We start from the raw sequence: 22,704 nt of genomic DNA on the forward strand, positions 1-22,704 counted from the left end.
CTGCATTAGAAAAAATGAAAAAAGATAATGAGACTGCCAAATCTATGGGAGCACTGCAGTCTCCTCAAACACGGGGTTCCTTTCGTCGCTCCTTTTATAGAGGAGCCTCCAAAAATGTGGGAACTGAGACCACGTCCACCTTTAAAAATTCTGGACAAACATCCCCTAACAGAGGATATTTTCGAGGGGGTTATAGGGGAAACAATAACAAAGGTCGAGGGCGGGGCAACAACAACACCCGCACCTCCCCAGCTACTAAACAGTGACTTGCCACCACTCCCCCCAGACCATTCCACTCCGGTCGGGGGGCGGCTCCAACAATTCCTACCTGTCTGGACTTCCATCACCACAGACAGGTGGGTAAGACAAATTATCCAGTCTGGCTACTGTCTCGAACTAATACAATCCCCCCAAACATACCACCCAAACAACGTCCAATGTCCTCACATCATCTCTCTCTCCTCAAACAAGAAGTTCAATCCCTGTTACAAAAACATGCGATAGAACCAGTCCCTCTTCAACATCAGGGAACTGGAGTATATTCCCTATACTTCCTCATTCCCAAAAAGGACAAAACGTTAAGGCCCATACTGGATCTCAGACTACTAAACCAGTATATACAATCAGATCATTTTCATATGACCACACTCCAACAAGTCCTCCCACTATTACAACAGGGAGACTTCCTTGCCACATTGGACCTCAAGGACGCGTACTTTCACATCCCTATGCATCCCGCTCACAGAAAATATCTACGATTTGTAGTAGATGGGCAACACTATCAATTTACAGTTCTCCCATTCGGAGTCACAACAGCACCCAGAGTGTTCACCAAGTGCTTAGCAGTCGTGGCAGCGCACCTCAGAAGACAACAGATCCATGTCTTCCCCTATCTGGACGATTGGCTCATAAAAGCCAATACTCACCAAAAATGCGTTCTCCACACTCATCGCACTATTCAAACCCTCCACAACTTGGGATTCACTATCAACTACCCCAAATCCCATCTACAGCCTTCCCACTTACATCAGTATCTAGGAGCAACCATAGATACATCCAAAGCCATAGCTTATCCCAGCACTGCCAGGATAGCCAGTATACAAAATCTCATCTCTCAATTTAAAACTCATCCATCTCTTCCAGCAAGAGTGTTCATGCAGCTCCTAGGCATGATGGCGTCATGCATCTCCATAGTCCCACACGCACGACTTCAAATGCGTCCCTTACAGGAATGTCTAGCACAACAGTGGAACCAAGCTCACGGACAACTTACCGATCTGGTGTTGGTGGACAGTCGCTCACTTCGCTCACTGAAATAGTGGAACACCATCAACCTGTGCAAAGGGCGGCCGTTCTTAGAGCCTCTTCCACAAGTTGTGCTGACTACCGACGCATCTCTCACGGGGTGGGGAGCCCACCTCCTTCAACATACCACTCAGGGCAGATGGACCAGTCAGCAAAAACTGCTCCACATCAATCACCTAGAACTCTTAGCAGTGTTCCTGGCACTAAAATCCTTTCAGGTACACCTAAAGAACAAAACTGTCCTCATACGCACAGACAACATGACGACAATGTATTATATACAGAAGCAAGGGGGGACACATTCTCTCCAACTGTCCCAACTGGCACAGCAAATCTGGAGATGGGCAATTCCCCAAAACATCTACCTGTTAGCAGAACATCTCCCAGGAAACCACAACCAGGTGGCCGACCTACTAAGTCGCCACACGCAGCAAATTCACGAATGGGAATTACACCCCAAGGTTCTACTCCCATTCTTCCAAAAATGGGGACAACCAGACATAGACCTGTTCGCCACTCCCGAAAACACAAAATGCCCAACCTTCGCCGCCAGGTTTCCACACCCACAGTCGAAGGGCAATGCCCTATGGATGAACTGGTCAGGCAGATTTGCATACGCTTTTCCGCCTCTCCCACTCGTTCCATTTGTGGTACGCAAACTGAAACAACAGTCGCTAACACTAATTCTGGTAGCTCCCACTTGGGCACGTCAACCGTGGTTCACCACACTTCTGGAACTATCTTTAGTTCCACATCAAAGGCTACACCTCTCCCCGGATCTATTAACCCAGAACCATGGAGAAATCAGACACCCAGATCCTCAAACACTGAACCTAGCGATCTGGCTCCTGAAGTCTTAGAGTCCGGGTACCTCAACCTCCCTCCAGACTGTATGAATATCATAAAGGAAGCCAGACGACCTACTACTAGAGCATGTTATGCCGCAAAATGGAAACGATTTGCCATCTACTGCGCTAATAATGATATACATCCATTAGATGCTTCCATCCAAAACATTATTTGCTATCTACTACACTTGCAAAGATGCAATCTAGCGTATTCCTCTATACGTTTACACCTAGCAGCCTTGGCAGCCTACTTGCAAAATAGGCAACACCTGTCCCTCTTTAAGGTACCAGCCATCAAAGCGTTTATGGAAGGTCTGAAAAGAATTCTTCCCCCAAGATTACCACCTTCCCCAGTGTGGAATCTCAATGTTGTTCTAACAAGACTTATGGGTCCCCCATTTGAACCTATGCACAAATGTGAATTACAGTTCCTAACATGGAAGGTAGCTTTCCTTATCGCAATCACTTCCCTACGAAGAGTAAGTGAAATACAAGCCCTTACGCTAGAGGAACCTTTCTTACAACTACACCGTAACAAAGTAGTTCTTAGGACAAACCCTAAATTTCTTCCAAAAGTGATTTCCCCTTTCCACCTTAACCAATCAGTAGAGCTACCGGTCTTTTTCCCTAACCCAGACTCCGTAGCTGAAAGGGCCCTACATACCTTAGATGTCAAAAGAGCCTTGCTTTATTACATCGACAGGACAAAACCTTTTCGAAAAACAAAACAACTCTTTGTTGCTTTCGCACCCCCACATAAAGGCAATCCCATTTCCAAATCCGGTATAGCCCGGTGGATAGTTAAGTGCATCCAAATATGCTACCAAAAGGCTAAACGTACACTTACAGTTCCCCCTAGGGCGCACTCCACGCGTAAAATAGGGTGTTGTTTTCCTACATTGTCTCGTGGACTACGCTCATCCTTCCCATCATCTTTTTGGACTAAGGTATTCTTCAGCTCCAATCTCTGCGCGAGCACAATAGAAACATGAGGACTTATTTACAAGCCCCTTGCGCTGCTGGTACGTTACATTTTCCCATTTTAAAAGTGACACACCTGACTCTTTATCCTGATAGTCTCTGCCATATGGCACATGGCCATAGAAACCAACCCAGAATCGTTACCAGTTCAGAACCAATACTGTGTGGGCAACTAGAAGTCCATTGCACATCTGGATATAAAAGGTGTGTGCAAAGTGCCTAGTATCACAGTACCAAGAAGTCCACAGGGCTCTAAAACTACTCCTGCAACTGTGCATGATCCATTAGTAAATGAGAAGTGAGGCATCCACAGAACACTGATAATGCATACGTATTCTGAGTTGTAAAATGCACCGGTGTTGCAGTACAAACACATCCACTGAGCTCACACAACACACCTCTTGTCTGGCTTGCAGTATGTGTGGGTCAGTATCTTACTGCTTGCCAGTAGGGAGTTGAAGCGAGTCCATCTGTTTGTAGGTCAGCAGATTGACATATCTGCTCCAAAGATCTGCCTAGCCTGCAAATTGACACTTTAAATTCAAGGAGGAACCGACTCACGATGGCAGTAATAATAATAGTGTCTGTGTTATCAACTACTTCAAGACAGGCCATTTTAAATGTGCTATGCAAATGTAGTGAGTGAGTGAGTGAAACTTTAGTGTACATCTAAACAACAGTGGCAAACACTTGAAACACCCGGCCAGGATTATTTCTGAGAAGAGTGACCATAGTAGAACACTCCCCTGTCTTAACACATTGGGGCATATGTACAAGCCCCTATCGCAACGGGAACATCTCTTTTTGTGACGTTCCCGTGGCGATAGGGGCCTTGCCTTATGTACAACGTGGCTTAACGCTGCCTTATAAATAAGGTACCCTTTCAAGCTATGTTTAGCGTGAAAGTGGCATGTAGTGGGTGTTGCGGTGGGCGTTCCACCGCAAAACTCATTGTATTTGACACTGCCCCATGTGTACAAGAGTGGCGTACATAGGAGGCAGCGCCAAAATTAAGACCAGGAAAATCCTGATGTTAAGTTGGTGAAACGAGGAGAAATGCATTATTTCTCCTCGTTCTCTGCCTTGTGCAGCACACATGGAAGAAGCAAAATGCCATGATTTGTTTATGTACAGGAAGGTGCCCTTCCTATACTTAAACAAACCTTTTAAAAAAATGCAATCTTTCATGTTGTACTTCATCAAGCAGCACACATGAAAGTTCCAAAACGGCATTTTGGTATTGTTTATGTGCAGATAGGGACACCTTCCTACACATAACCAATCCTCCCCTGCACACAGACACCCTTGCACTCTGGTGCATGGATGCCTGCATTGGCGCTAAGTTGTTAAACTTAGTGCCATCGCAGGTGGAAACGTAAGGCTGCACCATATTCTTGCAAATATGGTGCAGCCTTGCGTTTCCGAAGTGGCAGAGCATGTCGTTAAGCCCAGGAATCTAACGACATGCTCCGCCACTTCTATTGTACATATCCCCCAATGTTCCTAAGTGAATAAAACACTATGTATTGTATTACGGTGTTTATATAATGCACAATTCCCAGTTTTCAGCATTCCTTTAATACATGCGAGTTCTCATGAAGTTGAGACGTAGAAAGGAAAGAAATAAAACAGGGAGCACACCTACATATCTAATTTGTTTCAAAACTATTGTGTACTGTGTAATTACCCAAGTATGGCTACCAGTTTCGCCCCATTCTTACTGACTCAAAACAGCCCTTGTATAAGTCCAGAGCATCCAAGTAACATTCTGCCTTTATGTTCTATCCATTTATGATCAAAGTAACATTTTGGGGCTTTAAAAGAAATAATTTCTCACACCATTTGCAAAATCTTCCTGAAGGGAGTTAACTCAAATCCCTCTCTCCAAAATGGCCTTATAGCCAAATCTGTTCTGAATATTGCTACTAGCCAAACGTGCATCAACGTGCACCATCTCTCACTTTTGCTTTACATTTCCCTGGAAAGTGAGCTTCGTTCCATATCAACTCTGACCTATGTCACTGCCCAAAGCACCTTATAATGCGCTCTTTCCCATGAATTACAAAACAAATCCACGGAGACACCCCAATTAGCAGTTCTCATTTCCCGTTATCTCATCGACTTGCTGATGATGGACACTTAAGTGCGCATAGATCATCCTTATTTTGACCTTGAAAAGTTGAAAGGCAGGCTGTTGGGGTTCGCCCTGGGACCATTTTGCCTCTTCTTCTCATAATTGTTTCACTTTCACAAACCAATAATTATTTTCAATGAACTATCCTTTAGCATCATGCACCCTTCTGACAGCAACACCTTGTTTACATCGCTATATCATACCTCTGTCTGGATGAAAACAAAAATCTAAATTTTCTCAGTAGAGGTGCATCATCATAAGCCAGAGGGAAGAACATTAAGGTAGATGTTCTGCAAACAATGGAAGGAAAGTAGAGGTGTGATGGAGTGAGAAAAGCTTGCCATTTAAGGATCTAACATGGCCAGTGTTAGTGGAAATAGTTTGAGGTGACCCTCTAGCTAGGGTCTCAACGCTGTGCTGTGTCTTTAAATCAAACTGCTGAGACCAGCAGGTGGCCTAAAGGGAAATATTTATCATATTTTATTTTTATGACAGGGTAAAGGAGAATGAAATGTCTGTAAGCCTTTCTGAGTACAAACCTGGTAAAATGTTGGAAACATGATAATCTGTATTGAAAAGCTGTTTTGTTTACTCCTTCTCATAGATTGACTGCATACTTTGGCTTGTTGGATGTTTGCTCGATGAAGAATGGAGAAACAGTCCTAGTAAATGCTGCGGCTGGAGCCGTTGGTTCAGTTGTTGGACAAATTGCAAAAATCAAAGTAAGTTTATTGGCTGGGGTAGCAGTGCAGGGTTCAGTACTACAGGTTAAAGACCTGGCACATGATTGCAAAGTTAACCAACAAATGCAGACTGCAACATTGTCTTCAAAGGTGTAACCTTTCCCCCAGTTCCTCCACTCAAGGCTCAGAATGACAATCTTCTGCAAGATTGTGTCTCCCCTCACATGATCTGCCATTTAACTTAAGATGGCAGCATTGATCCTATTCACATTGAATGATGCTCAACTCTTCAGATTGGTCGCTGGGTACCCACACTCAACAGGCCTAATTACTTGTAAAAATGAGGCATGGCTGTAATTGATATAAAGGCCAGAGGCATACGTCCCTGGGCTGGACTATGACTGGAGATAAAGTTACCACTGGAAGTAAATATATTATCACTCTTTGCAATTGCTTTACCGCTGGTGATTCACCCTTTAATAAAATAATCCCACACAAAGTGTAAAGAATTGTTATCTAAATTTAAAATAAGCTCTAAACTGGTGTTAAAAACAAAAAAAACTATCACTCTCTACCAATGCATTTTTTTTTGTTTTTTTAACATTTTCATACCATCAATGGAAGTTGGAGAACACTCAATAGACAGATAGAAGAGGGTGAAATAACTCCATGTTTGGTATTGAGTTATTCAAGTCACTAACCTTAGTAGGTATGGTATTTCTTCTGGTGTGAAATGATCTGATATTTGACTCATGTAAATAAGCAAAGGCAGGCGAGTTCCAGAAAGAAGTAGTGATGGTGCAATGAACTTCCACCAGACCATTCTTTCTCAGCAGACACATTGTGAAATTGTGTTGGTTGGCCTTCCGTAGATCTCTGATGAGGCGAGTATGATGTTAATACTTCTGAAAGGATATTTTGACCTGGGCCGTACAAATCCTTGTGTAACTGGTAAAATGTGTTGAATTTCAATCCTTTGTTTAATTGTCAGTCAAATGGAGTGATTTTAATGCTGGGTGATGTGATCAAAGCATTTCAAGCCAGGAATTAGCATGGTGGCAAAGTTGTGTGCCCCCTGGAGATTTCTTATGGATTTTGCTGGTGGCCCCCACAAACTTTATTGTAGTAGTTATAAAAGAATTTGAAGTTAGTTCATAATCACAAATATAATCAACAGAAATATATTGACCAAACATCATAGTGCTAGTTACATTTCTTTGTAAAAATTCCACAAAATAGTGACTGAAATAGAAATATTTTCAGTTGTTCCAGCACAGACACGTAATGGTGCCTATTCACTAAGGTAAATTTACACATAAATAAATCTACACTTATAAATGTACTCTTACACTTCGTAGTATATTTTTCACTTTTGACTATTCACCATTTCCGAGTGTTAATTTACTATAAAGTATAGACTTAAATGTCTCCATTCCCTGAAATTTACAAGTGTAAAATTACTCCTAGTGGTGAAGCTCTCTCTATGGTAACATATAGAGAAATTTTAAAACGTTATTAAACTATTTAAAAAAATTGAAAAAAAAGTTTTATTTCTAGTTCTATTTTAAGTCCCTTCCTATTATTTTCTGTGGAATCGTGTTGCCGTACATGCGAATGCCTATGACTGTTGTGTGGCCTTTTGGGCTGTTGTAACATTAGAAGTGTAGTATGTTTATAGCCTTGCGTTTTGTTTTTTACGGGTGGATGTTTGTATTTGCATGTACCCCCTAGATCTCTCCTTACCCCTTCCTAAGCCGCTCTCATTTTCTAGAAGATACTCCCTATTTTCCCATCCCTTCTCCCCTGTTCTCTCCCACTTAGGCCCCTAACTAGAAAACTTACATGTGTGGAGGTCTCTCCATAGCAAAGATAGGAGAGGTGGAGATGAACATTTTCACCTATAGCTTTTGTGAAAAGCATGTTGTAGAAACTCAGGGGCATATTATCAAGAAACGGCGTTAAAATTATCGTTGCTTTAGCGGCAGAAAACTGCCGCTAAAGCAGCGATAATGAGCTTGATTATATGCGCAGAGAATTCCCATAGAAGCCCATGTTCTGGTGTCAACATGGGCTTCTATTTGAATTCTCTGCGGCATATTATCAAGCCCATTATCGCCGCTTTAGCGGTAGTTTTTTGCCGCTAAAGCAGCGATAATTTTAACGCCGTGCTTGATAATATGCCCCCAAGTAGTGCTACTGTATTACTACTTCACATTCTACAAAGTGTAGTTTATGAATCGACCTTTAGTGATTAGCCAACAAATGATACATTGAACAAACATGCAAAATCCATGTTGCAATTTAGTTTTGCATTCAGCAGTCATAGAGGCACAAAGTGAACAGAAATCAGCTTTGTTCGTAGCACACGGGCGCATGGATTACATATTTTTGCCGATACAACCACTATGCAGTTGATTGAATGTGAAGAGATCGACATAAACCTAACATATTTTTTGTTGCAACTGAGCCCTTCGTCATGGTGACTCGCATATGTGAGAGGTCTGGAATTTAAGGCGAAACCACTCCAAATATGAACCTGAAGGTGTATATGTGCATGCGTGCACATGTGTGTGTGTTTGTGTGCAGGTGATGTCAGAAACTGATGCGAAGGCTGAGATTTGGTTGTGCACAAAACCCTCACCGTGGATCACTTATCTCTGCAGAGCAACTATTGGTGAAACTGGTGGCAACAACAATTGATCCCTCAGTTCTGATGATCTTATGTGATAATAAATTTTGATCTCCTGTACCTTCATAGTGCTGTAAATCATTGCAACTTGATAAGGGTGGCTGAAGGACACCCTTATTGCGTCTAAGTTTTATTGTTGTTTCACACCATATCATAATGTGTAATGCCAGAAGAAAGTGAAACACAATAGTTGTAAACCTCATCGATTTGCCCTCAAGAGGTAGATTCCACATTGATGTTCCTCAACCTCAGTGTGAAAGCACAAATCCTGCACAGCAATTTGTGGATGAAAAATGTATCCCGACTACTATAATTGAGAGGCCTGGTGATAAAGTAATGCCTCAGGAAAAGTTGTGTATGCATGTGTACAACAACCTTTTCATCACAACAAATAAGATCTCCTACCCCTGAAAGTGCATTGAAATTGAAAAAACACTAACTGGAATGTGTAAATCCATCACATAAAAAGACAAACCAATGAGAGTTGAGTAGAGGTCGCCCACAATGCATCGAAGTTACAAAGCAAGAGCGTGTTCACAAGAATCTCATTTAAGGTGTCTAGCTATCAGTACTTGCAAAAGTACCTGTGACATTTGTGTAAGGGCTTAATAACTTAACCGAGGAGTCTGGCCGATGTGTGCTTTCCACTTGCAAAGTTGGCCACTTTAGAATGCACTTGTGGTTTTACCTTGAGCTGTCAGGTTCTGTCTCAGGGTTGACAATACAGGCTCCATCATGGTTAAGGCTAAAAAGAAAGACATTTTGGTAGGCCATTTCGCACATACCATTTTTATTTGGGGCCCCATTGTTTCAGGGGTCTCGTGGTCTTCTTTTGCTGTGTCATATGGCATTTTGATTAGGCTGTGAAGGCTCACATTGGTTAGGTTATGGTTGACCACTTCTTGGATTTGGCATTCTGAGCTTCAGTAACCTTCTCACTGGAAGATAGTGATACACCTTTGACTTTCCCTGCTGAAATCCTGCAAGCTGCTATTGCTCATAGTTCCCTTCCTAATTTCCAAAGGATTCCACCCTAACCAGTAAAACCTTCCAAAGAGTAGAAGGCGTTTAGTGATATTAAAACAGTATGAGGTAGCAGATAAATGGGCATGGCTGGAAGGTATGGAAGGCTGAGAGGAATACCGAGGGGCAGATTTACAAGCCTGTTGTTCCACTTTTTAATCACTTTTCCCTTGTTATAAGTGACGCAAAAGTGGCGCAAGGGGCTTGTAAATCTGCCCCCTAGAGTGGTGCAGGACTATAAGAAAGACAGAGTTTGAAGAGTCTGTGATGTGAGCAACTGGGTGGAGAACCACAAAAGCAGCTAGGTGTGATTCTAACACATATGAGACCATGACAATTTACATTAAGTACTATTGAAATAGGCTGACAATACATTGATAAAGGCATGACCGAGATGTACTTTCCACATTTTCATATAGATCAGACTGTAGTACAGGTAGGCAGTTGTCATCCATATTTGTTGATGGTGTCTTCCACAGTTTTGCCCAGAGCATAATGTATGTATGTAGGTATTTGTATAGTGGAATCCTAACTAAAAGGAGCAGGACTTTGTCCATGGTCTGGTTTCCCATCCTTCTCTATAGCAACAAAGTTGTGGTATTATTTTATCGTTGGAATGCGTATAATATTAGCATGCACTACATGCTTCATTTAGTACCTAGTTTCTTTCTCTGGCTACAATTGTGCGCTCTCTGTTCTCAAATTCTTTGATAATGGAGTGGAGGTAGTTAGGGCTAATATCAAAAGGTGGTTTTCAGGGCATAAGTAGCATCTTTCTTTGATAAAACAGCCTCTAGCATAAAGAATCCTAAGTTACAGCTAAGGTAAGACTACCCAAGGAGCCTACAAAAGTAATTTCTTCTCACTAGAGTTACCGTCAGATAGTTCCATCCCTTGGCGCTGCTAATGTCTTACCATATTGATCGATTATTGATAGGGTCCAGGGCGTTACCAGAGTGTACACTTTCTGAAAGTCACCAGACACCGCATCAGTGAAAATATTATTCATAAGCATGTCTTCAGTTGCATCATAGAGTCACCAACCCGTGGCATTTTCTAAGGTTAGACAGCAGGGGCCTGGATCACAAAATCCTGGGTTCGAAGTCAGAAATGTACTTGCACAGGCCTCTGACTACTTTGAGTCCATTTCCACCATATAGTAAGCTCAGAAATAATTGGAGAAGCACTCATAACGCACATTAATTTACGCACACAGGGCGAGTTTATTTGCCATGTTTGCATACAGCATAGAAGTTCGTCGCAAGTTTCTAGTTTTTTTCGTTTCTCCATAGGGAAACCGGTTCTCCTACCGCATAAGTGTCAGTCTACTGCTCTTTTGGGTGTGACTTGCATGCTAAATGTTTGTGACTATCCTCAAGGTTGCAGACTTGAGCTTGCTTGACTTTCACAGGCAGACCTAGTCTCCATTCGTCACGACCCCCCTCTATAGGTACATTACACCATTCCAGAAGAATTACTGTGTCAGAAAATCCGATTTACAAAATAAAAATCTCACCAAGAGCAGTTTGTCCTCGTAAACACTCCAGTTTGCATACACAAAATTCACCTAGGTGCTTAAATGTCTTACTGATGGGGGCTATAAAAGCCTCCTTAAGTGGCCCCTGACACAACCAATTAAAGCAGAGATTGCTCCCGCCTGGCTGAACTGCGAGAAACCACCATTGACGCCGGAGTGGGAAGCAAGTCAGAAGGCATAAAATTCATTTCCGTATTAGTCATGGATCTGGGACACTGCGCTATGCTCGCTCAGTGAGTCACCTGGGCAGGGCGCGTTCAAAGTAATTTTAACCCTGCCCATTCCACTGGTCCTGAAAAGACACCACGCCTTTCAGATCTAGGGAACGCTGTGGCAAGCTTTTCTTGCTTTTTGCAAGTCACGCTGCTTTGCCCTTTTTCCGTTCCCGTTGGGCGTGTGGGATGGGCTACCATGAACAATTCTGGGTAAATCACTGAACATGTTCATTCCACATTCAGAAGCATTCACCACAGACCCACCCAGTAAAACGGCAAACGCTACCATCTCATCGTGCCATTGTGTGGAAACCACAGACATCTGTTCCTCAGTCATTGTGCGGAAACCTACATTTTGAACATGCCAGCTCTTGCTAAAAAATGTACATTAACTACCAGCCCTAACCTGTTATGCTCGCATGTACATTGTAGGAAATGCTTAGAAATTTCTCTTCCTTTTCCGCACACTATAATGTTGGCCGGATAAGCTGAAAGGAAAAGAGCCACAAAGCTGCGCTGCTGCATCAATTTGCTGAACATTCGGTTTGTAGCTGGACTTCTTAAAGAAATGTAGCAAAACTTAGTTCAAGTAATTAAACCATTTCACAGCATGCTAAATATCTGGCACCAATACCTGATCCAAAAGACACATAGGGCCCTTAAGCAGCCACCGAAATACATTGGTCCAGTGTCTGCATATATGACCCATGCCTCTCAAATCACCCCAAATCCACACACTCTTCATTGGCAACCAACATGCTCACATTGAATTATGTCAACAACTTCTTCAACGCAACAAAGTTAGAAAACCCCACCACCAAGCGTGCACTTATATTTCTCTGTTGTGGGGCAATCTGTGTACCAGCATTGCAGGGAGATCTATCCAGATAGGCTGTGATTGCACCACAGTCAAACTACAAACTCATCAGCCCACAAACAACTCCCCACCTTGCTAAACAACTCCAGAACAAATCCATGGGATCCCAAGAACAAGGCTTTTCCAACTTGTTGCTTTTTGTCATTCCCAGACACTGGCAGGGCCATGAACACTCAAATAATCCAGTGCATCCGGAACACTCCAGGCATCCGTGATACCACTTGATACCACTTTTGTACTCTCCCTCTTAAACTGTTCTTGCTTTAGGAAGTCTCTCAAGTCTTGGTGCCTTCTCTCTTAGTCTTTCGATTTCTCCTTTCTATTTAAGCTGACTATTCAGTACCAGGGCACCCTTGTGGTAACAGAGAGCTGTACAAAATATCAGTCAGTCATAAACAAGACACAGCCAAGTATGCTAAGCTCCAGCGACCAACTTAGACAAATAACCACCGTCAGAGAACACATCACACCATTTTAGATATCACACAAACTCCTATCACAGATCCAGGAAATATTACAGTCCTGTTGCCACTGCAGGGGAAACTACTTCCCACTATGATCCCAAACCCTGATCTAGATTGTGTCAAAACTATGGTAAACTAATCCACTTCCTTCAAAATCCATACCTTCTCCATTGCCAGGCAGCAACATGCTTGTATAGTGTTCTTCAACATAAAATAGAGACCTCACCTCAAAAAAGTAACATAACATCTCCCACCCACCAGATCTCCCATTTTGTATCTGTGAAAACTCCTTGTACTTCTAATTTCCTTGGAGTTCTCCTTTCTCATCTCTTCCTATTTGTCCCATTACACCCTCTGGTCCATTATATCTGTCAGGGAGATGAAATATGAGACAACCAGGGAGATAGAACCACGGAATTGCATACCATGCTCGGTCACACCCGCACAACACCATTCACAACACTGACACTTCTGCTTGCTCAAATCAACACATCCTCACAGTGGCACACACAATAAGATGTTTTCACCAAACTCCCTCTTTTCCCCACCCGCCTAGATTATATGCCAGCAGACAGGTGCCTTAAAAAGCCACATCAATGACATGCCCATTCTTATCTGTGTCTCTGTCTCCAAAATGTCTGGTCTGCTGCAAATATATTGTGATAAGTTATAATGTGCACGTGGAGTGGGAAGAGATTTAGACATATACCAGGAAGGTGTGAACTCCAAAGAAACCAGACCAAATGGGAGAGCTGCCCGCCCCTGGGGCCTGTTTCAAACCAGCAGCCATTGTGTCTGCTTTATCATTGACTCTTTCAACCAAATACACTACTTTTGGGAGGGGCTAATGCTTTCTGAAGGCACTCCATATGATGCTTTACATGCTGCCTTGCCACACTTTTTTTCGGACGTTCCACTAGGATCTGTTGTACAACAATAATAGAAAGTTATGGAGAGCATCACATTTAATCCAACCGCAATTGCAGGTAAAATGAAATTGTAGTAGAAACTGCTAAGGATGTAGCTGAGGTAGCCAGGGTTGTAGTAGAGGTGGGTACATCGTTGAAACAGGCATTGGTTTAATTCAGGCAGTCTGGATTGTAGCTGAGCCAGGGGAAGTTGTATTTGATACAGGAAAGTTTGCAGTTTAAGAAGGCACTATTGGTAGGGATGAGGTTGCGAGACTCAAATTAATTAACCTAAAAAATTGTAAACATAATTAGAAACAAATATGTTTACACTGCAAACGGAAGAAAATGACCAACCTTTGAATTCTCTATGCATTTTCACATAGAAGGAAAAATGGGTGTGGGACATTTGAACATAAAAAATGTGTCAATTTTCGCCTCTCCTAACCTCCAAGAAGTGTTTCAGCCTGCCAGATCTGCTAGGTGGAGCAGGTAACATTTCCTAAACTCATTCATATTTTGGTTAGTACTTCTGGCAACTGTTTGGTCTCTCTCACACCGCAAATGGGGCATATTGCTGCTCCTAAGCCGTGGTACTGTCAGACAACACACTCCGCTGTCTGGCACGGCTGCAGGTTTTCTCTAACATAGACTTGGCAGAACTGGGCTGTTTCAGCTGGACCCGTACTAGACAGTGCTCACTTCTTCAGCCATCATACTCATCTTACAGTGTTCGCCAGAGGGTCCACTTTCAACTAACCACTCTCTCCCTACTGCTCGACCCGAGCAGTGGCGGCTCCTCCACTATGGCGGAGGAGCGTTTCCTCACTGCTTTTAAGCAGTGGGAAGCAGAAACATAAAATTATAAACTTTGCGTTATTATCATTTTATGCTGCTTTCTGCTGTTTTGCGGGTGGGTGGGATTGCTCTGCATTTGGAGCAGGGCAGGGAAGGATTGGTTTGCCCACTCCTAAGTGCGCAATGACTGTTTGGTCGGCACTCTCGGGCCACCCAAACCAGTCATGCGCACTTTCCCCGTTCTTCATGCAGGCTGCATTACAGCCTGCATGGAGACCATGCCCAGGCCCCCATTCCCTGGTTGAGTGTTAAAACAGGATGCTCAAAACCAATCACAACGCTGCATTACAGCATTGTGATTGGTCAGGGGAGCGTGAGTGCTTACAAATCACAATGCTGCGTTGAAGCGTTTTGATTGGTCAGTGCGGGCTGCTTCCTTTTCCTTGATGTGCAAGAGGAGAGCAGGAGCAGAGACGTGTCTCCCGGCCGGTGGCAAGGTAAGTTTATTTTTTTATAATTATTATTGCACTAAGTACAACAATCCTACCCCCCTCGCGATCCCCCGTGCCTTCCCCGCCACCCACGAGCCATGTAGGCTGTCACTGGACCCCTGACATATTGAGTTTCTGGCCACTTTCTCACAAACGGGCAGCCCTCCACTCTGTCCAGTTCACTCCTGCCAGGCCTAACCAAGAGACAACACCCACTCCTCATCTGGCCCCAGGCATGGTGCTGCCTGACTTGGAGCAGTTAGGTCTTTCCTGAATAAACCTCTTAAATGCAAATCCTTAGCTAGCGTGTTTGGCGATCCCTCCTGTATAGGGACTCCGCATTATGGAGTAGGTAGAGCTTACTACACATTTTAAAATTTCTGTTTCGCCGACCATCATCTTGGCGCATCTTAGTTTGTAGTGGGCAGGCTGCTGCTTCTTGATGTGTATGAAGTTTCTCTGATGGGCTGTCGTGTAGTAATGCTTGGGCTTGGTGCCATTGTAAGGCCTCTCCTCCTGGCCCTGGGGCAGAGGGGTGCTGGCCAGAGCCTGTGTTTGGTAGCCTTTGTTTCTACCCTTTGACTCATCTCCGTGAATATTGTTTCAGACAGCCAGAGCTCTGTCAGTTCCCTCCACTCTCCTGGGGGTAGCTGTGACTGAGCAGTCAAGGCTTGACCTTGGAAGTGGTTAGGTGCTTGGACTCTTCCACAGTATAGCACAGTTGTTCACATTCTCAATAAAGGTAATTTCACAACCAGATGTGTTTCTTTGTCATGTAACATTTATTTATCACATATTTAGATAAATAGATCATGTTCAGCAGAAAACGAAGCTAAAGTCTTGGAGTAACTGGCACTTGTGGTTGCTGGAATACAACTCCAAACATAACTGCACGTTATCCTTTGTATCAGAGAAAACGCTGGTGTTTTCAGGGTTACTACTGTGTTTCCATTTTAAGTCTAGGAGGCATGCATTAATAGCAAAGGTGCTAGCCCAGGCTAGCACAACCATCTCTTTTAACATTTAAGTTCAAGGCTATCAGTTCGGACCTTTCGAATTTTTACTACTTAACTGTATTTTAGGTTTGGCTGTTGCACAGAACACCAAGTGGAATAGATTACCTTCCTGCTCTGGGCTAAAATCCGAACCAATAATTTATTAAGATTTTACGCAACGCAGTGTAGCAAGCAACCTGCTGATCTGCGCTGCGTTGCTTGAAAGGGAGAGAACAGAAGTGCACCATCTCTAATAAGATATGGTGCACTTCTGTTCTCTCATAGTGCTGGTGCACTTCAGGCAGCCTAGCCCCAAAGCAGGCACCCTTGCACCCCAGTGCAAGGGTGCCTGCATTACAAGGAGAATTGTTTTTGTGCAGGAATCAATCAAGACATTTATAGAGCGCACTACCTACCCGTAGGGTCTCAAGGCGCTGGGGGGGGGGTGCCGCTACTGCTCGAACAGCCAGGTCTTGAGCTTCTTCCTGAAGGAGGGGTGGTCTTGGGTCAGGCGCAGGTCGGCCGGGAGGGAGTTCCAGGTCTTGGCGGCCAGGTAGGAGAAGGACCTTCCTCCTGTAGTGGCTCTGCGGATGCGTGGGACGGCGGCGAGGGCGTGGCTGGCGGATCGGAGGTGGCGTTTGGGAGCGTAGAAGTTGATGCGGTTGTTGAGGTAGCTCGGGCCTTGATCGTGGAGAGCTTTGTGTGCGTGGGTAAGGAGGCGGAAGGTGATTCTCTTGTTGACCGGGAGCCAGTGCAGGTCTCTTAGGTGTCCGGAGATGTGGCTGTGTCGTGGGATGTTGAGGATGAGTCTGGCTGAGGCGTTCTGGATGCGCTGGAGTCTCTTCTGGATCTTGGCGGTGGTTCCGGCGTAGAGTGCGCTGCCGTAGTCCAGTCGGCTGGTGACGAGGGCCTGGGTGACGGTCTTCCTGGTCTCTGTGGGGATCCACCAGAAGATCTTCCGAAGCATACGCAGGATGTTGACGCACGACGAGGAGACGGCGTTGACTTGCCTGGTCATGGAGAGGGAGGAGTCCAGGATGAAACCCAGATTGCGTGCGTGGTCCGTCGGTTTGGGTGCGGTGCCCAGGGCGGGGGGCCACCAGGAGTCGTCCCAGGCGGAGGGCGAGGAGCCCAGGATGAGGACCTCCGTCTTATCTGAGTTCAGTTTCAGGCGGCTCGTCGTCATCCACTCGGCTACCTCTCTCATCCCTTCGTGCAGGTTGGCTCTGGCGGCGGCGGGGTCGTTAGTCAGGGAGAGGATCAGCTGGGTGTCGTCGGCGTAGGAGATTATGTTGAGGTTGTGTTGGCGTGCGATGGCCGCGAGGGGGCTCATGTAGACGTTGAAGAGAGTAGGGCTCAGCGAGGATCCTTGAGGGACGCCGCAGATGACTTCGGTGGCCTCTGACTTGTACGGTGGTAGGCGGACTCTTTGTGTTCTTCCGTCGAGGAAGGAGACGATCCATTCCAGTGCCTTCTCCTGGATTCCGACGTTGCTGAGGCGCTGCACTAGGGTGCGGTGGCAGACCGTGTCGAAGGCCGCGGAGAGGTCTAGGAGGATGAGGGCCGCTGTTTCTCCGTTGTCCATCAGGGCTCGGATGTCGTCAGTGGCGGCGATGAGGGCGGTCTCGGTGCTGTGGTTGGCACGGAATCCGGACTGCGATGGGTCGAGGGATCCGTTCGTCTCGAGGAAGGCGGCCAGCTGTTTGTTGACGGTCTTTTCGATGACTTTGGCTGGAAACGGGAGTAGAGAGATGGGGCGGTAATTCTTGAGTTCGGTGGGGTCTGCTGTAGGTTTCTTGAGTAGAGCGCTGAGTTCGGCGTGCTTCCAGCTCTCGGGGAAGGTGGCGGTGTCGAATGAGGTGTTGATGATGTCCCGCAGGTGGGGTGCGATGACAGCGTCGGCTTTGTTGAAGACGTGGTGAGGGCAGGGGTCGGTCGGAGATCCGGAGTGGACGGAGTTCATCATGTGGACGGTGTCTTCGGTGTTGACCGGGGTCCAGGCGCCGAGGGTGGTGGTGGGTGGCGTTGCTGCGGTCGTGGCATGCGTCGGTTGAGTGCTGAAGCTGTTGTGTATGTCCGTGATCTTGTTGTGGAAGTAGGAGGCGAGGGAGTTGCAGAGGTCTTGCGATGGGTTGATGTCGTTGTTTCCGGCGTTGGGGTTGGAGAGCTCTTTCACGATGTTGAAGAGTTCCTTGCAGTTGTGTGCGTTGTTGTCCAGCCGGTCCTTGAATGCAGTTTTCTTGGCGGTGCGGATCAATTGGTGGTGTTTCCGGGTGGCGAGCTTGAGGGTGGTCCTGTTGTCCGGCGTGGGTTCCTTTCTCCAGGCTTTCTCGAGGGCTCGGCAGTTCTTCTTGGAGCTCTTGAGTTCGTCGGTGAACCATGGGGCTCTCTTATTGCCGGGTCTGCTGGGCGGGATCCTCAGAGGGGCGAGTTCGTCTGCGCATTTGCTGATCCACTTCGAGAGGTTGTCGGCGGCCTGGCTGGGGTTCGCTGAGCTGGCCGGAGGGTGCTGGCTCAGGGAAGCGGCGAGCTGGTCGGCTGTGATCTTGTTCCAGCTTCTTCGGGCAACCTGTTGCTGGTGGTGGTGGATCGTCGTTCTACTGAAGGTGAAGTGGATGCATCTGTGGTCCGTCCAGTGGAGTTCTGTGGCGTGGCTGAAGGCGATGTCTTTGCTGGATGAGAAGATGGCGTCGAGTGTGTGTCCGGCGAGGTGGGTGGGTGTGGATACCAGCTGCTTGAGTCCAAGGTTGGCGAGGTTGTCGAGCAGGGTGCTGGTATTGCAGTCGTTGTTGTTCTCCAGGTGGAAGTTGAAGTCCCCCAGGAGGATGTAGTCAGCAGAGGGGAGGGCGTGCGGGCTGACGAAGTCAGCGATGTCCTCGCTGAATTGAGTGCGTGGTCCCGGAGGTCGGTAGATCAAGGTGCCTCTGAGGGTGGTCTTCGGGTCGGTGTGAATCTGGAAATGCAGGTGTTCGGCGGAGGGTGGGGTGTTGTCAGTGCTGGTCGTGATGCGGATGGTGTTCTTGTGGATGATGGCGATGCCTCCTCCCGCCTGGTTGGCGTTGCGGTCCCTTCGGGTGATCTTGTAGCCTTCTGGGATGGCGATGTCGGGCGCTGAGGAGGCGTTCATCCAGGTCTCCGTGATGAAGGCAACGTCAGGGGCTGTGGCGTCTAGGAGGTTCCAGAGTTCGATGGCGTGTCTGTGGATGGAGCGGGTGTTGAGCAGGATGCACTTGAGGTGGTTGCTGCTGGTGTTCGGCTTGGCAGGTGCTGGTGCCGGGCAGGTCCGGATGCAGGTGAACTGGCAGGCGAGGCAGCTGAAGGGTCCGTGGGTGTGCTTCGGAGTGGCTCGGTAGCATCCCTGGGTTCTGCCGGTGTTGAGTGCGATGAGGGTGGCGGCGGTGTACGTCAGGCGGGTCGATCGGGGTCCTCGAGGGCCAGGGGTCCTGGCACTGGGCGCGGTCCAGGCGCGGACGGGCGTAGACGGGCTTGCCTTTGGCGCGCCTTCGGCGCACAATCGGCGCGCCCGCTGCGCGTGACCGCTGCGCGTTCGCACGGTCGCCATATATGGCGAAGTGCGCGGGTGGGCGGAGCAGCTGGGAGGCGGGAGCGGGGAGGGAACAGAAGGAAAAAAGGGGCGGGGTCGGCGGTGGTGGCGGGAAGCGGGGAGCGGGGAGGGAAGACGGAGGGCGGCGACAGGCAGGGAGAGACAGGCAATACAGCGGGGGAAACAGCAATCAAAACAATACCAGTACAATTTCACAAATAAACACATGGAAGCCAATTAAACAAATACGCACAGCAAAAAGACCAGGGGCACAGGGAGAGGAGCGCCGATCACGGACCACGCCGCTCGAGGGAGGGGGCGTGGTCACGAGGCGGCAGTCGGGCAGCGAGGCACAGAGGAAGGGGAGGCACACGCAGCAGCTGGTGGCCGTGCGGCCCGGGAGTGTCCCAGAGCTAGGACACACTCACCTGCGTCGCACGGTCGCCATATATGGCCAAGTGCGCGGGTGGGCGGAGCAGCTGGGAGGCGGGAGCGGGGAGGGAACAGAAGGAAAAAAGGGGCGGGGTCGGCGGTGGTGGCGGGAAGCGGGGAGCGGGGAGGGAAGACGGAGGGTGGCGACAGGCAGGGAGAGACAGGCAATACAGCGGGGGAAACAGCAATCAAAACAATACCAGTACAATTTCACAAATAAACACAGAGAAGCCAATTAAACAGATACGCACAGCAAAAAGACCAGGGGCACAGGGAGAGGAGCGCCGATCACGGACCACGCCGCTCGAGGGAGGGGGCGTGGTCACGAGGCGGCAGTCGGGCAGCGAGGCACAGAGGAAGGGGAGGCACACGCAGCAGCTGGTGGCCGTGCGGCGCGGGAGTGTCCCAGAGCTAGGACACACTCACCTGCGTCGCACGGTCGCCATATATGGCCAAGTGCGCGGGTGGGCGGAGCAGCTGGGAGGCGGGAGCGTGGAGGGAACAGAAGGAAAAAAGGGGCGGGGTCGGCGGTGGTGGCGGGAAGCGGGGAGCGGGGAGGGAAGACGGAGGGCGGCGACAGGCAGGGAGAGACAGGCAATACAGCGGGGGAAACAGCAATCAAAACAATACCAGTACAATTTCACAAATAAACACAGAGAAGCCAATTAAACAAATACGCACAGCAAAAAGACCAGGGGCACAGGGAGAGGAGCGCCGATCACGGACCACGCCGCTCGAGGGAGGGGGCGTGGTCACGAGGCGGCAGTCGGGCAGCGAGGCACAGAGGAAGGGGAGGCACACGCAGCAGCTGGTGGCCGTGCGGCGCGGGAGTGTCCCAGAGCTAGGACACACTCACCTGCGTCGCACGGTCGCCATATATGGCCAAGTGCGCGGGTGGGCGGAGCAGCTGGGAGGCGGGAGCGGGGAGGGAACAGAAGGAAAAAAGGGGCGGGGTCGGCGGTGGTGGCGGGAAGCGGGGAGCGGGGAGGGAAGACGGAGGGCGGCGACAGGCAGGGAGAGACAGGCAATACAGCGGGGGAAACAGCAATCAAAACAATACCAGTACAATTTCACAAATAAACACAGAGAAGCCAATTAAACAAATACGCACAGCAAAAAGACCAGGGGCACAGGGAGAGGAGCGCCGATCACGGACCACGCCGCTCGAGGGAGGGGGCGTGGTCACGAGGCGGCAGTCGGGCAGCGAGGCACAGAGGAAGGGGAGGCACACGCAGCAGCTGGTGGCCGTGCGGCGCGGGAGTGTCCCAGAGCAGGAAGAGATACTTTCTTGCACAAAAACAATCTCTTGAGGCATTTTCCTCACACATAGAAAAGGAAATAACGAGGAGAAAAACAAGATTTCGCTCCTCATTTTTATGCCATCCTCTGGGAGTTGTCAAGATTTCAAGCAATCTCCGGTTTACAAACCTTTGTTTAATCTGGAATTGCGTGAGATCCATGGGTGGATGCATGGGCACACTCATGTTCCATCCATAGACCTCCTCCCAGAATGAAATTTAAAACAATGTAATGCAAGCCACCGCATTGCATTTAATTTGTTTTACAAAGCCACCCAAGGCGTCTGAAATCGTTCCTTGTGTGGCTTTTGTAAATATCTGTTAGTATTCTGTGTCATGGATGTGCCACAAAAGTGGTGGTACATTGACTCAAAATGTTAGTAAATCTGGTCTCGAATATTCTTAAGAGAACCTTTCTACCTGTATTGACAAGCATCCTGGGACTGGTTTCGGGGCCTCACCCCTCATCAGCCAGACTAGCTTGAATCCAGTGGCGCACTGAGCACTGAACCTACGTCTGGGCATACCCATCCCGCTTAGGGCAACAAAAGCAAAAGGTACAAATATTGAGGACACCATATCAAAATCGAAATATTGAAAGGTAAGTACGGATTTTTCTAAACCTAACTCCACATATCAATCTCGAAAGGGAGCAGAAATGCACGTGAGCACCAGAAAGAGGCGATGCTGGTTCAAAGCGGGCTAACGCTCAGTCCAGCTTCAGACATACATTGGTGCGAAATCAAGAAGAAAACGGAGCCGCACTCCTAAGGCTGCCATTCATACTATTTTTTAATGGCAATTGCGGATATTTTTATCTTATATGTTTCTGACTGACACCCTTGATCACGGTTATATATCTTAAAGGTACGTTGATGTAGGGTTAAGAATAATAATTCAATGCTTCCTCTTTATGCACTTACCTTTTGATATTTTGGTCCTCAATATTTTGTCCACTATATCCTTACAATATGATATTCTGTGTTCAATATACAAAAGCACAATCTATACAAAAGGATATTACTAGTCATCCTGCCATTATGTGACCTTAAGAAGGAAAGAACCACATTCTCCTGTACGTTAACATAATATTACACGTCATCTTGCTGCTATGGACCTTAGGCAAGCACAGTTTACTGAAACATGTTTATAACATATAGCAAGTGGCACTTGAATACCAAATAGTAAATGATGCAAGAGAGGATGTGGCCTAACAGCTAGAGCAGTCAACTTCGAAGCTGGGGAACTGGATTGGAGTCTCAGCAGGGACGCTCAACATCCTGTGATTCTGGATAAATCACTTAATCTCCCCTTGCTTAACAAAAAAGCGATCTGATACCTGATATCTATAAATAAATAAAAAAGAAAGAAAAATACTCACTCTAACAAGCGAAGGATACACACTCCTTACTCTTATAAATCGCTCCCATTTGAAGGAAAATGAGTGCATACAATTTGCCTCTCAGACGCCAGGTACTCAAG

General features: G+C 47.1%; 1 protein-coding gene across 2 annotated transcripts in view; it reads left to right on the forward strand.

Annotated features, from left to right (window-relative positions):
• The window catches only part of LOC146862126 (prostaglandin reductase 1-like), a 291,511-nt gene that overhangs the window by 221,858 nt on the left and 46,949 nt on the right, over positions 1-22,704 (forward strand). For both annotated transcript variants that reach the window (XM_085641315.1, XM_085641316.1), the window contains one exon: positions 5,873-5,990. In XM_085641315.1, coding sequence (XP_085497441.1) covers positions 5,873-5,990 — 118 coding nt within the window. The remainder of the gene's footprint in view (positions 1-5,872; positions 5,991-22,704) is intronic.

This window comes from Triturus cristatus, chromosome 2_2 (genome assembly GCF_964204655.1).
Source record: "Triturus cristatus chromosome 2_2, aTriCri1.1, whole genome shotgun sequence".
Lineage (NCBI taxonomy): Eukaryota > Metazoa > Chordata > Amphibia > Caudata > Salamandridae > Triturus > Triturus cristatus.